Source organism: Enhydra lutris, unplaced genomic scaffold (assembly GCF_002288905.1).
Source record: "Enhydra lutris kenyoni isolate GAN:26980312 unplaced genomic scaffold, ASM228890v2 scaffoldscaffold21, whole genome shotgun sequence".
Classification (NCBI taxonomy): Eukaryota; Metazoa; Chordata; class Mammalia; order Carnivora; family Mustelidae; genus Enhydra; species Enhydra lutris.
In genome coordinates this window covers 33,409,659-33,425,028 of record NW_019154105.1, presented here as the reverse complement: position 1 = coordinate 33,425,028, position 15,370 = coordinate 33,409,659, and the positions used below count along the sequence as shown (strand labels likewise).

The window sequence follows — 15,370 nt, the reverse complement described above, 5'->3', positions numbered from 1 at the left end:
AGGATGTAGAGAGATTTCCGTACATTTTGAAAGGCCTTAATTAGACAATGGTTGCTAAAGACAGATTGAGATTCCCTAGTTCTTAGCCCACGTTTTTAGACTTTTCCAGTTTCAGCAGACAGACTTTGAACAGATTATGACAGACTGAAGATATGAAAGAGATGTTAGAAGAATCCCTCGGATCTAGGTCATTAAGTGGAAGGGGTTTCTGAGAAGTCGGTGGGATACTTCCTAGGCATTGCTGAGGAATTCTGGAAGAAGTACACTCTACCCTTCAAGCCAGTAATTTGAAATTCCTGCCTTAGCAGACCCTTCAGGAAATGTCTCCTACCAAGAACATAATCAGAACTAATAAAAGTAGTTCAAGGTAGCACAATAAAAAATTAAACAAATTATCTGAATGATCAGTTTATTACAAATATCTAATAGATTTTGACCAACTTTAGAGGATTTTTTTTCTTTTTAATTTTAGATGATTCTTAGTGGTGCTTATCTATGAAATTCTTATTTTCTCAACTCAGAGAAAAAAGTGGTCAAGCTTTCTAAGAAACTCTTTGGCTGACACTGTCAATATTAGACAATAGTTGGTAGGTGACTGGGTGTCAACACCAGTGAGTACCAGTGAGTACTGGGTAGCATGTTAGCAGTGGATGCTGTAGGAAGGAAGCCAGGAATGGGCAGAGGCAGAAATGCTGGTTAGACTTCCATATCAGATCTGTGCCCCAAGACTTTCAATTCCATCTTTTCAACAGTGGTTTGGTTTTATATGTTTATTTAAAGGTTTTAAAAAATGCTGAACAGCTCTTAATTTTTCAAGAAGGATAATTGTATTGAAACTCAAAATGAGACAATTTAGAAAGCCAAATAACTTTTTTTTTTTTTTTTTTTTTGACATGAGCTAGATTATGGGAAGACAGAAATTTCTATTGCTGTGATTGCCAGGAGAAAGGTTTTTTCTGTTTGGAAATTGAAGAGCCTCAAATATAAGATTTTACTTGGACAAGTTCAACATAAAAAAGACAGATTCAGCTTTAAAATGTTAACACTATTAAGAATATCTTGGAAGAAAATTTGCACAGTTCATAGCAACATGCATCACTTATGTAAAAGATCTACATGTATATCTTGCTCAGGAAAAAAATTAGAAGATGGGGAAATAATATATCTTTTGTAGTGAAAATGATCAGTATGCAAAACAACTTGCAAGCTGTTGAAATACTATTTTTCTACAAAATTTTATACCATCCCTTTCTTCTATGTGCCATGCCCTGGTGTAACCGTACCAGTCCTCTGCCAAGGGTAACATTATCCTCCCTTTACAGGAAGCAAAACTGGCTCAGAGAAGTTACCTAATTTTAATTTGCCCAGGGTCCCACATTCAGAATAAGGCAGAAGTGCACCATTTCATGGAATAATTTGACTACACTCATTAAAACTGTCACTTGATGAAACACAAACCCGCAGTCTCTTTTCTATTACATTATAATTTCCTGAGATATTACATTCCTACTAAGTTTATCACCTAAATGTTAATTATTTGTTGGTGCTGATGGAATGGCAATCCCATATTTTATCATACTCAGGACAACTGGAACACAGAGGATGCTTTTCTTTCCCATGACAATGAAAAATAATGATTTCTCTACAGGCATTCTCGCCCATCGAATGATTTGCTTACAATCTCAGCTGTGGATTTTATGACACGGGATCTGAGGGAGCTATGCAAAGTGATGGTTCCTTTCCTGCTGGGAAGCAAATGAGTGCACCACAGCGGGTCTGACCCCAAACAGCCAGATGTGTGAAGTCACCACTTAACTCCCCGGGAGAAAAACCTTCCCCAGACTGCAGTGAGAGAACCGGGGCAGTCCGGAGTGGGATAAATTAGTGTTAATCCATTCAGTAAGGGTTCACCTATGATCTCCCACACCACACGGTCACTTGAATTGCTAAGGATCTTTCTAACTACTTTACTCTGAAAATACCAGAAAAGATCAACTACTGCTGAATTTTTTTTTTCTTTTTTAAGGGAGACCCTTAAATTTATCATTACTCAGTGACTTAATTCTCAAATATTTCTGGAGTACTTATCCTGTGGTGGGTAATGTGCTGGGCATTGACGGAATGGTAAACCAAAATATAGACATGCATCCCCCTGCAGCTTTTGCTGAAACAGACTGCTCCCTTGGGAGTCCTACCTGCGTTTGGTCCAGTAGAAACAGGTAATGTAGGGACCCTTTGGGCGTTTATCACTTATGAGTTACTGTCCCGAAAACTCCAAAGCGAAAATAAATGCTGTGTCTTAATCGTCATGATGTAGTACACAGAGTTTTTTGGCATTTCATTTTTTTTTTTCTTGAGATTACTATTTATCTCACTCGATACTTAGAAGACATAAAGAGCATGTGTATCCGAGTTGGAGAAAAATTATGAAACAGAGGAAAACAGAAGAAGCACTGCTCTCCCACCTTCCACGAGGTGAACTCTCAGACAGACAGAAAGGCTCACGTGTCAGATCAAGCATGTCTTGTCATGTGTTTGCGTCAACGTCATAGGTCTTAGCTCTGACTTTTCTTCCAAGCGTCAGAAACCCATGTTGATGACATGGCCTAAATGTCTACAGGGACTAAGGGAATGTTTCCATGGAGGTTTCTGCAATGTTGTGAACAACGGCAACCCACTTCTGGATCCACTCTAGGGATCACGTGGGATCCGTCTCCCTGACTTCCTCTGACACCGCTTTGCCGGCACTGGTGCTCCCATTCTGTTACCTAACTCTTACCCTCATCCGCTGCCTGCACCTCAGGCCTCCCGCCCTTCCACATGTGTCTGCGGACAGTTCTTCCTACACATCGTACTTCTTTGAACAGGCTGATGAAGTTGCTTCCCTTGCCTGTGGAAGCGAATTCTCAAGCCTGGCCCAGTGTTCCCCGGTGGACCTGAGACCACCTTTCCAGGTTTAACCCCTCTGTCATTTCTTCACCATTTCCTCGTAAATACTGTGCCACGATTAAAGAATTAGGTAGCTTCGTCTATACGGTCACAGAGCAACTGCTACAGTAATACTGAGAACAGCAAAGTGTAAAAGCATTACGGATAGTATGCTGTAGTTTATGTTCAGTAACGAAGTATGTGCACACAGATACACACACGTATCCCTTCGATACAGCAGAGAAATCTCTGGAGGAACACTTGGAAACTGGAACCGGAGACTGTTCCTGGGGAGATAAAGAGGGCAGCTTGGGTGTAAGGATGCGGGAATTCACTTTTTAACACTTGTATTTGTCCCTTTCTGTAACTTGAATTTTACCTTCTGTGCCCACATTTATTCAAAGAATACTAAAAAAATTATAACCTTGTATTCAAGTTCAATGTTTCTCTTTCATGCCCCAAATATACCTTGAACTTGCATAAACTTTCTGCTTCAAGTACTCCTCCATTACTCAACTACTCACCTCTAAATGCCACTTTATAAACACTTCCTTAAGCTTCACAGTATTTTCAGAGCAAGATACATACCTAATTTACAGACCTGTTTCATATTATTACTTGTATGCATTTTACTTCCCTTATTATCTATAAGCTTTTGAAGAGAAGGACTATCCCAGTTACAATTTTTCACAGCATTGTAACTTGAATAAACCAAAAATGAACAATAGGAAGGGTAAGGGACAGAGACAGCAGCGAGCTAAAAGGGGCAGAATCTGCTGAGTGCTTCCTTAGTGGTGCAGTTCTCCGGCTAGCAGAGAACCACTGAATGCATTAACAAAAAGGAAAGTCTTTCAACCACAGGCTAGGATGTGTGTGTGTGTGTGTGTGTGTGTGTGTGTGTGTGTGTGTGTGTGTATGTGTGTGTTTAGGATTAACTCATGGTTCACAAAATGTACTTATTATTAAAGATGTGAACAACTTTCGATTTCAAAATCGTGTGTTATACTTTAGGCTATGCGTTTCTCAAGGGTTTCACAAGAAAGGGAAAAGGATTACAAGGATTGCTTTGAGGACAAATAATGAAGAGACCGTCATTCCAATTCAAAGGTCAGACACTGAATCACTTCTTATGTGTAATTTCTGTTCTCCACCTGACTTCTGAACATTTGCCTCTTTACCCTCCCTTCTATGGACTCGGCCCCTCCACTTCACCCACATCCTTATTTATTTATTTATTTATTTTTAAAGATTTTATTTATTTATTTGACAGACGGAGATCACAAGTAGGCAGAGAGGCGGGCAGAGAGAGGGGGGAAGCAGGCTCCCTGCAGAGCAGCGAGCCCCATGCAGAGCTCCATCCCAGAACCCTGGGGACACGACCCAGGCAGAAGGCAGAAGCTTTAACCCACTGAGCCACCTGGCGCCCCCACCCGCATCCTTAATAACAGGTTCTTCTCTGCTCTGCTCTTTGCATCACCGTGACTATTTTAAACTGTTGTATGGTCACCTCCTCTGTTCTGTCTTCCACCTTAAGTTACAAACAGTCACCTTTATTTTAAAATTCTTACAGGTCATTTGACCTGGTTTTTTTTTTTTTTTGCTTCTGTTTTACACTGCACACGTGGAAAATCTTTCCCTCTTCCCCAAATATAACTTCATATGATCACAGCCATGAAAAAAGGACATCCTAGGAATTTACATTTCAGCCCAGAAGTTAGGACATCAAAAAAAAATAATAAAGACTTTCCTGTAAGAAATGGTGAATTCATGCTGTTTGTTTGATAGGTTTCACAGATTTTTTTTTAAGAAACAAAATATATATTAAGCCTGGAAGCAAAAGCAGATATTAAATGTTTAATATACAAAAATTCCCAGGTAGGGAGTGCCTGGGTGGCTCTGTCAGTTAAGCATCTGCCTTCTGCTCTGGTCATGATCCTGGAGTTCAAGAATGGAGCCCCGCATCAGGGTCCCTGCTCAGTGGGGGTCTGTTTCTCCCTCTCCCTCTGTTCTTCCCCAACCCCTCCACCACCTGTGCTCTGTCTTAAACGAATAAATAAAATCTTAAAAAAAAAATTCCCAGGTAGATAAGAGCAAATTGCAGTCACTCAGTAACCTCCTGACATAAAGCTTTTGTAAAGCAGTTTTGTCTCACACCATCAAGCAAATCATTTAGCAACTTGTTTTAGTTGTCACGGACACAAAGCTAGAATCTATTTACCTCAACATGGCTCAGAAGAGCATACAGTATATACAGTACACAGTATACAGGTTCAGAACAGAACAGTATATGTTATGTTATAGAACAAGAGTGAGAAGTACATTTTAACCTAAGGAAGATCAACTATATCCATAGCTATTTGGATATAGAATAAAATTCTACAAGTTGATTAAGCCATTAAAGGATTTTTTTTTAAGATAATTTTACTTACATCAAGAGAGCCTTCATTGATAACAATCATTCCCATGTTCTTCTTCAGAAGTTTGCAGGAGTGTCCTATATCCAAACAAAGAGTAGATTAATTGATGGCATTCATTTCTCTAGAGAGAAGTAGTGAAGATGTTAAAGCGATAATACTATAAAAGCATCTAAATTTTATTTTTAATCTATTTTATTAGATAGAATTAAGGTTTTATCTATTTTATTAGGACTTGATGACAGTCTCCTGTTTCTAGGTTTGCAGGCAGTTAAAGAAATGGTTTTGCTTATTATAGGAGGGACGCAAGGGTAACATTCGGTGTGTTAAGGCTGTCTTAACAAACAAGTAGGGAAAGAGAATGTGCTGATGATTCTCAATATCCTGAAAACTAACAAATTTATAAGAAATGTCCTTCACGATGACCAACATGAGGAGCAGGAGATGGGCTGATGGTTGTTTCTGGAGAAGGCACAGGAGGGTCATCAGGCTATCTTTTGGACCAGTGATCCCACCACCATCTTCCTGCCCTCGGACTGTGGTCATGTCCTCTATGGTTCTGTCCTCTCTTGCTTTGCCGTACTTGCCACAGGGCAAAATCACCTGCTGGTTTAACCAACTTGGCCTCCTCTGGGACCTCCTGCATATAACTGAACATGGCTGGAGAGAAATGCAACTCAGCTGACTGGAGCCTAAAATAGGACCCTTGCCTTTGAACTAATATTATCAATACTTACTCCTTTTGCGAGCTCATTTGAGACAGTGGTTTTCAGTACCATCTAAACACTGAACATTCTGGAACTCAGATCTCCCACTGGGAGCTCTTTCCTAAACTCCAGCCTCTCCCATTCCAGCGCCTGTGTAACAGCAGACACAGAGGTGCAAAACAGGCGTCTCAAACTCAACAGATCCAAAAACGAGACCCTTGATCTCCTCCCAGAAAACCTGCTTCTGCTTCTCCTCATTCTGGTTAATGGCAATTCCATCCTTCAGGTGCCATGGCTAAAAATCCCAGGAATTATGCTGGAGTCCTTTCTCTCAAGCCCTACCTCTAATCCATTCGTCAATCCTGTGGGCTCCATCTTTAAGACAGATACAAATGCCAACCATTTCTCACCACTTTCACTGTTGTCACCCAGGTCCAAGTCACCACCGTGCCTCACCTGGATTAAATATGAGAGCCTCTTCACTGTTCTCTCCGCTTTCACACCTGCTTCCCTTCCAGTCCATTCGCAGCCAGCCGAGTGGCCAGACTGATCGTTTTCCCAGGAAAGTCAGTCCAGGTGTCCTTCCTCTGCTCAGAACCATCCCATCTCACCCAGAGTAAATGCAAAGCCCTTACAAGCATCTGGGAGGCCTCATCCAACCTGGGCTCTGTTATGCTGCTGGCCTTTTCTCCTACTCTCCCTCTTAGTCTGGAAAGAAGACAGCTTTCCCTTATCATCCAAATGAGAATCTCCCTCCTTCTCCTCTCTTGGTTCTCTCTCAAATGTCACCATCTCAATGAGTTCTTCCTGACCTCCTGATTTAAAACTGAATACTTCGGGGTACCTGGGTGGCTCAGTGGGTTAAAGCCTCTGCCTTCAGCTCAGGTCATGATCTCGGAGGTCCTGGGATCGAGCCCCGCATCGGGCTCTCTGCTCAGCAGGGAGCCTATTTCCCCCTCTCTCTCTCTGCCTGCCTCTCTGTCTACTTGTGATCTCTGTTGGAGAAATAAAATCTTTAAAAAACAATAAATAAAACTGAATATTTCTGTGCGATGCACCATAACCATTTCATATACGAATCTCACCTATTTTATTCTAGGAGAAAAGCCCCAAAGATTATGACCTAAGACTCTAAAAGTTAAATGTTCCCAGAAACCACCATCATATTCTCCGTAGTCATAATGACTACATGCTCTGAGCTATTTTCAGGATGGCTTAATTTTCCTTGGCTATCACTCTTTGCTACCATATAGTCTCCTTCTACCTGCAGTCACGTTTTTTTGTTCAGCATGTTTGTCTTTTTCGGGTCTCCCAATGCTAAAGCATTGTGTATTCTCATGCATCTTCTTTCCATTTGTCTCTAACACCAGTGATAATTTTTATAATCAAAATTAACCATGTGTGTGGCTTTTAGATTTATACTTCTGCTAACTAGTGTCTTTTAAAAATTTCCCTCTCCTATTGGCAATTTACCATAAGTCTGTATTTTATATTTATAGAATGCTGTGATTGCTAAAAATTCTAAAAGGAGCATTAGCTAAATGTTTCTTTCTTTTTTTTTTAAAAGATTTTATTTATTTATTTGACAGAGAGAGACACAATGAGAGAGAGAGAACACAAGCAGGGGAAGTAGGAGAGGGAGAAGCAGGCTTCCCGCAGAGCAGGGAACCCAACGAGGGGCTCGATCCCAGGACCCTGGGATCATGACCTGAGTGGCAGATGCTTAATGACTGAGCCACCCAGGCGCCCCAGCTAAATGTTTCTTAATGATATGACAATGACTTTCTAAAAATGTGGTTTCATGCTATAAACACCTCTGAATGGTTTCAACTTTGGGAGAGTTTTGGATGTAACTCATATCATGAATATCCAGAGGCTGAATCTACATCAGGGTTGGCAGTGTTCAGGCAACCTACTATTCCCGAATGTGGAAGAAAATAAAAAGAGTGACGTTTCCTTACTTATTACTGGTACTACAGGTCTCACACCAAATACTATTGTTCTTCTCAATGAGACATCTGTTATGGACTGAATTGTGCCCTCCCTGTTTTTACACGTTGGAGCCTTAACCCACAATATTTGCAGACTGGGCCTTTAAGATTGTTAGAGTTAAATGAGGTCAGAAGGCGGGTTCCTGATCCAATAGCACTGGTGCCTCGTAAGAAAAGAGAGAGACACCAGGAACATGCATCTACAGAGGGGAGGCTAGCTACAGAGGGGAGGCACAGCAGGAAGGTGGCCACTGCAAGCTAGAAGGAGAAACTTCGGGAGGAACCAAACTGACTGACACTTGATCTTGAACTTCCAGCTTCCAGAAGTGTAAGCAAATAAAGTTCTGCTGTTTAACCCACACCACCTGTGGTATTTTGTTATGGCAGTGTGAGTTACTTAGTAAAACCTCTTTGAGAAAAATGAATTAACTGCAGGATGAATGAAACCTGGCAACCTTCTTATCTCCCATTCCTAGAAATAACCTGTGGTCACATAAACAAGTGCCAATACACAGGTCTGCCATAATCCCAATCTCACGTTCACAGGCAACTGCAGAGATGTTATCTACATGTGTCAGTTATGGTTGGACGGGGGGCGCGCAGGCAGTGAGACAAAGGTGAGGGAGGGTTATTTTGTGTTTGCAAGATCTAAGGTCTGGCTGTATACAGAACCACAGCAAATGTAAAGGGGCACTGAGGCCATAAGTATATAGGGAAGCCCAGTAATATTACAAATATGGAAATCTTACAAAACCAAATCTTTCAGATTTTGAAATAGCTCAAACTTATCTTCTAAAATATGTCAAAGTGAGAAAAAAGCATCACAATGGAAAGCTTGGATTAGGGGACTCACCAATGTTAATGGCAGTTTCTTGCTTGTCCCCTGTAAGGATCCAGATTTTGATGTCTGCCTTCATGAGAGTTTCTATAGTTTCAGGCACTTGATCTTGTAACTTATCCTCAATGGCTGTAGCTCCAAGTAGTTGAAGATTCTAGGGAAAATTAGTAGAAAAAATTTTAAGAAAAAAAAATGGTTTCGATTAAGAATTGAAGTGTGCATATGTCTTTCAATCAGAGACTAAATGGTAATGCATAGACTTTGATGTAAATTCCAACTATCCCATTGAGTTTTCTCCTAAGGATCCCTGACTTTAATCCAGTACTTCGGCATGAAGCTAAAGAGACCTACACTACCTTACTCCTCTCTAAGGTAGAGAACGGCTTCTTACAAAAACACAACAAATCCAAAGGGACTTAAAGAGGAGCAGACAGCTACTGAAAGATAGCAACAGCAAAAACCACGAAGATGACCCCAGCAAAGAAGCAATCCTGCTGACCTGTTTGAAAAAGAATAAGAATAAATGCTTATTAAAAAAGAAAGAATGCTCAGATAATTCAATTGTAGCTTGATGCTGTGTCAGAAAAGGTACACATATCATACAATTATAAACGCTGAGGGAGAGTGAAATAAACCAGGTGATCGCATCAGTGTCTGTAGGAAAGAACAGGCTGGGTATTTTTCATGTTGCTCCCTATCTGTGTAGTGGACGGTCAGTCTTGTGCACTAGACGGTTTCTTTCATATAAGACTGGACACCACCAATACATTCTGCAGGAGGCTCTTATCGCTCCCCAAGAAGAATATTTTTCTGCTTTCATCTTCCTAAATGGAGGAAGAAAGATAACAACTTTTTGGCTATTTGGGAAACCTGGCTCCCCACACAGATGCAGGTAATTGTTCTTGGTCCTCGATACACAGGAATAGACCGTGACAAACTAAGCCACAATCAACGGATTCTTGGATTTTTCCCTGTACCCTAACCACCAATATGACTCACGCCAACATTTATCTTTCTTATCATGTTTTTCTCCTTCTTGCCTTCACTTTTTATTTAAAACATCAGACAAGGACAGTATACATACAAGGGAAATCAAGTGCTAAGGAGTGTCCAGATTGGTAATAACAAAGAAGGCATTCCATTTCCTCTCATCCTTCGAACACTGAGTTCTCTTTACTATTTACTGAAATGTAAGTCTAAAATTAGCCATAATTTTAGGCATGGAAAATAAATTAAAATAGATGCAAACACATGAATAAGTGCGAGAGAGTTTATGAATGTATCAGGAATGCTTTCGAATATGACAGAAAATATCTAACTAACAATAGCTTAAATAAAGATTTGGTTTTCCTTTTGTAAGTAGTATTGGGACAGGCAGTCCCAGGCACTAGATTCACTCTGCACATCTCTCTCAACATCTCAAGGGGGTGCCATGGCTGTAATTACCACTGCCACACTCCAAGACAAGAGGAAGGGGGTAACGTCAACTGTACCCATCTCCTATTTGAAAACAAAAGTGTTCCCAAAAGTCCTTAGCAGATTTCCAAATATGGCCATATTTGGTTATTTAGACTTACATCGCCATCCTTAACTATTAGCCCTCAGCTTTGCCAGCCTCGGTAGTGGGATGGCAGACAGAAGAGGGATGGGAATGGATGTTAAATTCGCCAGCCAATAGCCTTCGCCACAGTGCTTACATGGGGGCATGCATATGCATGGGTGTTTATGCACATGTGTGTTTATATGTGCACGTATGTTTATGGATACACACGACATGTCCTCTGTTACTTTGCTGGAGATACCTGGCTCATCCTGCAAGGCCAAACTTAAAAGTTACTGGTTCTTTGAAGCTTTACTAAAAGAAATTTTCCCTCTCCAGTGCTCTGACAGAACTTGGCTCATCTTTACACATCTTAATTTATCATATTCAGATGAACTGTTTAACCTGATAGTTTTGCTCAAGAGTAGGGACCATGTCTTGTTCATCTTTATACAACAACTCCACAACACTGACAGTCAGTATTCAGTGTCTAAATTAGTGAAAGTGAGGGAATGACCAAAAAAAAAAAAAAAAAAAAATCAAGAGAAGTCCTAAAGCCAAATGTTATAAAGCATTGCTGCAATCGAGACCATATTCTTTTCAATGTATTCCAGATAAGGTATATAGCAATTAGGTTCACTTGATGCATGACTTCTTAGTTTATAATACATAAGACAGGAAGGCAAATTCCCTTCTTGAAGGAGATAGTATTTTATTATCTTTAATGGGAAGCAGATTTGAAATCTATCGTAACCTGATGAATAATTATCATCAAGAAGTTCAAGAATGAAAAGGAAGAGTTCAGCAACAACTATGCCAACATCACAATTGCTGTACTTTAATGTTGAGACAAGGATTCTACCCCCATTCTTTAAGCAACTTTTGGGGCTTCTGTAGCTAAATCATCCTGGCCACCATCCCAGGGAAGATCAGAATATAGCTGTGTTCAAATGTCAAATATTCCACAGAAAACATGATAAGATGTTTTAATGGTCATGGGGATAGTTCAGTAACACAAGCTCTCAAAATTTTCTAACCTAAAAGTCTTTTTCGCAATGTCTCACAAAACCCTGAGGTAAGTCGACAATGGGAGAGCCAAGAGGTGAACACCTTCATCAGAAATACATATTTGTGGGGGCACCTGGGTGGCTCAGTGGGTTAAGCCTCTGCCTTTGGCTCAGGTCATGATCTCAGGGTCCTGGGATCGAGCCCCACATTGGGTTCTCTGCTCAGCAGGGAGCCTCTCTCTCTGCCTGCCTCTCTATCTACTTGTGATCTCTCTCTCTGTCAAATAAATAAATAAAATCTAAAAAAAAAAAAAAGAAATACATATTTGTTTATCTTGTAGCTCTGAGGGGAGAAATGAGCTCAGGAAGAATACAGATATACATGATCATGCACAAATCTAATAAAAATAAACTGACTGCATGGGGGACGTCACACTGAAGCCTTATTTGAAGGAAGGATTTCGTTTTGCCCAGGTAAAAAGGAAACATTTTTCAAACCAGGTAAAAATAATATAAAGGATTAAAGAGCTGTTGGGCCAACGATGTGTATGTGGAGAAAAGTCAACAGGCAGGCTAACTTGGGGTGTGTCGGTTACTACGACAAGAAGAATTTCTAAAAAGGGTGATGAAACAGTTCTGACTACCCAGCAAAATTGCAGTGGGTCTGTTTTGAAGACTACAAAGGAAAAACTGTTCTCAAACCTGTTTATCTTCCTTTTATCTTAAGAACTCCTCTGGTACAGCACTTACTAATTTCAGTGGAAGGCTCTGTAGCCTCCTTTCCTTTGGCCCTGGTGTCATTTATTGTGAGATTAAGATCTCTAGTGATAGGCTGTTCTGCCCCTGGAAATTAATATCTTTAGCTACATAATGACCACTAGAAAAAAATGTGAACTTTGCGTGCTTTTCCTGATCATAACACAGGAGTGTTTAAGCCGTAATCAATTTCATCCCAAACATGTATTACCTTACACAGATGGCCAGTAATGGGCACTATGGGAATTACATATTCAGCAAGTGTTGAAACGTGATAAAATTCCCACGGCATTTATGGAATTAAAAAAAAAAACCAACAAAACCTCAAACACTAATTTTACTTTCAAAATGTTCATTTTGAAATGTTTCAAAAAGTTTCAAAGTTTCAAAAAGTTATAAAGGTTTCAGGTTGCTGACTCTTTGATATAATGTAGATTTAATTATCACTGAAAAATCATGAAATAATATTTATTCGCCTAGTAAAGCCTTCAAGAATCTTATGTTCTCTCTCAGATGTTCGTAATGTATTCAGAATTTTTTAAAAGTCATATAAATGTAAAATTTCTACCCTAGCAAAGATAAAAGGCTTCGTGCAGCATATTTAAAAAACTGTATGATAAAATGTATTATGATAGACTTAGAAATTATGTTTTTCTAAGCACATGTATATTTTGCTAAATAAGAGAACCTCAAAATGACTTATTTCCATACTAGCAAGTGTTTGGTTGTACTTAGATTGTTTTGTTATTTTTAAAAAGCCTGCGACAATGTTCCTAAACGATCAGAAGCATAATAATCAAACTCATATCAATTTGGGTTTCAGATTACAACACGGGCTATTTGGCAGATGTTTTTTTAAAGACAAATAAAGAAAGAACGTCGGTAAGCCAAGTTTTCCTACTGGAGTAAATATGAGCAACGTTTGGTAACCTCTATTTCAATATGAAATAAGACTGTGACCAGGAAGATGAAGAAATAGTTCCCTACTAGAGAAAATGTATCAGACACTGCCAAGTGTTTTACATTTATTAATTCAGTTAATAGCTTTGAGGAGGTTGGGTAAATTATCCAAGGCCAAAGAGAGGTACAGCTGAGCTATGGTGTTAAGAACAAAATCTCAGGAATCCACAAACACCCAAAGGCAGCAAATGAGAAGTAAAACATTAAATGTAAGTTAGAATTTTATTCAAATCATTATAGGTTTTTAAATATTTGTTTCTGTTCTTTAGTCTTTGGTAGTAACTGTGTTTCTCTGAATCGGTTTCAGACTTGGTCCTGAGCCACTCCTGCCGATTGTACCTACTTCCTCATTTCTTTCTTCTTTCTTTTTTTTTTTTTAAAGATTTTTATTTATTTATTTATTTATTTAATTTACTTATTTGACAGACAGAGATCACAAGCAGGCAGAGAGGCAGATAAAGAGAGAGAGGGGGAAGGAGGCTCCCTGCTTAGCAGAGAGCCCAATGCAGGGCTTGATCCCAAGACCCTGGGATCATGGCCTGAGCTGAAGGCAGAGGCTTTAACCCACTGAGCCACCCAGGCACCCCTCCTACTTCCCCATTTCTACCTGTGGGCTCCAGAGTCACATTTTGGGACTGGTCCCTCTCCGCACATGCAGGCCTGCACTCCCTCACTCACAGATCCACTCCAAGCAGGTAGTTCTGGGCAAGGTGGTGGGATCCAACCACGAGTTCCTTCCTCTGGACCATTTATATTTTAGAACCTACTAGGAGACATTCTTCTTTGGATTCCCCCTAGCTTTCTGATCATACCTCTGTTCCTTTCACTGGTGTCTGCTTCTCCTAGACCCCGGCTGCCTGGTTAGCATCAAACCCCAAGGAAGTAGCCATGGGACAAGGACCTTAGAGTGGTGGTTGTCAGAGTTACCAGAAGGGCTGATGACATACATAGGCCCCAAACCCAGAATTTCTCCTGAAGTAGGTCTGAGGTGAGACCCAGAGACGTGCAATGGTAAGAGTGCAACGGGCCTGAGCCCTGAGCTCTAACAACTGCTTCGGCAGAGCAAGGCTCACAAAATGTTCCTGTAAAGGGACAGATGGCAAATACTTTAGGGTTTGAGGGCTATGCATTCTCTGCTGCAACGACTCAGGTCTGACGTGGCATGAAAACAGCCAAAGGCTATGTGTAAACAAATGGTTGTAGCTGTGTGCCAATAAAACTTTATTTATAGAACCAAGCAGTGGGTGGATTTGTCCATTGTGCCTGAGTTTGCAGGCCTCCCTCTGCAGAATACATGACTGACTGCTCTGGATATTTCCTTGTGCAATTCCTACCCTTCTTCCTTAGCATGGCCTCAGAATCCTCTCGACCCGGTTCTCTCTCCTCGCAATCCCAAACTACAGACAAAATCTCTTAACTGTCCGACAGGGCTACCATCAGAGAAAAACAGTGTTCTCCCCAAATAATACTACCATATGCTACACATGATCTTGAAAGTAAACAAAACATTTTTTTGTGGGTACAAGAGAGACTCACAGGGGAGAGATCTCACTCTCTCTTTTTAAAGAGATCTCTTCTTTCCTCTGGGTAGCTCAAAGATCCAGTCCAACACGAGTTAACACTCGACCTTAAATCTTAAATGAAGAATTAAAACTTGGCCAAGGTGGGGAAAGAATGGGCCAAGGAATTCTGAACAGAAGAAATCCCATGTGTGGAAACATAAGTATGCAAAAGCATATTGTGCCTGAGAAGTTGCTATTTGGACAATATGGAAATAATACATGAAATGAGGTGTGGCAGTGATTTAAATGATGCTAATCTGGTAGGACTGTTCTGAGGATGAAATTGGACTCATCATCTCAAACTCTGAGTAGTAAATTGGGAAAAAGATGAGGCTGGAAAAGCCAGCAGGGAATGGAAACGGAAGGGTCTGTGTGTTCTGTGCAGGATTCCAAAGGTCAAAGTGAGATGAAGCGGAGTTTTTGAAGAGGGACAGGAAAAGATTACTGGTGGCGGACTGGGGATGGATTAGGAAGAGGCCTTAAGACCAGTTATGAGGCTATGGTAGTTACCGTCCTGCTTAGCTTGAAAATATGGTAACCTGGCACTCAGATGTGCTGGTGGGTATGTGATCCTTAGTCATTTCGTAGTGCTGACTCGCCAAGGTTGCTGGGCTCCTCTCTGTTCTGCATTCCACTGGTCAGCATTCATGCTTGTGGTTTTTCTTCT

The 15,370-nt window shown here is 40.5% G+C and overlaps 1 protein-coding gene across 3 annotated transcripts in view; it reads right to left on the bottom strand.

Annotated features, from left to right (window-relative positions):
- Positions 1–15,370, bottom strand: part of LOC111149090 (ATPase phospholipid transporting 8A1) — a 233,220-nt gene that overhangs the window by 81,645 nt on the left and 136,205 nt on the right. For all 3 annotated transcript variants that reach the window (XM_022506004.1, XM_022506005.1, XM_022506006.1), the window contains 2 exons: positions 8,894–9,032; positions 5,358–5,422 (listed from right to left, as the gene is read on the bottom strand). In XM_022506004.1, coding sequence (XP_022361712.1) covers positions 5,358–5,422; positions 8,894–9,032 — 204 coding nt within the window. The remainder of the gene's footprint in view (positions 1–5,357; positions 5,423–8,893; positions 9,033–15,370) is intronic.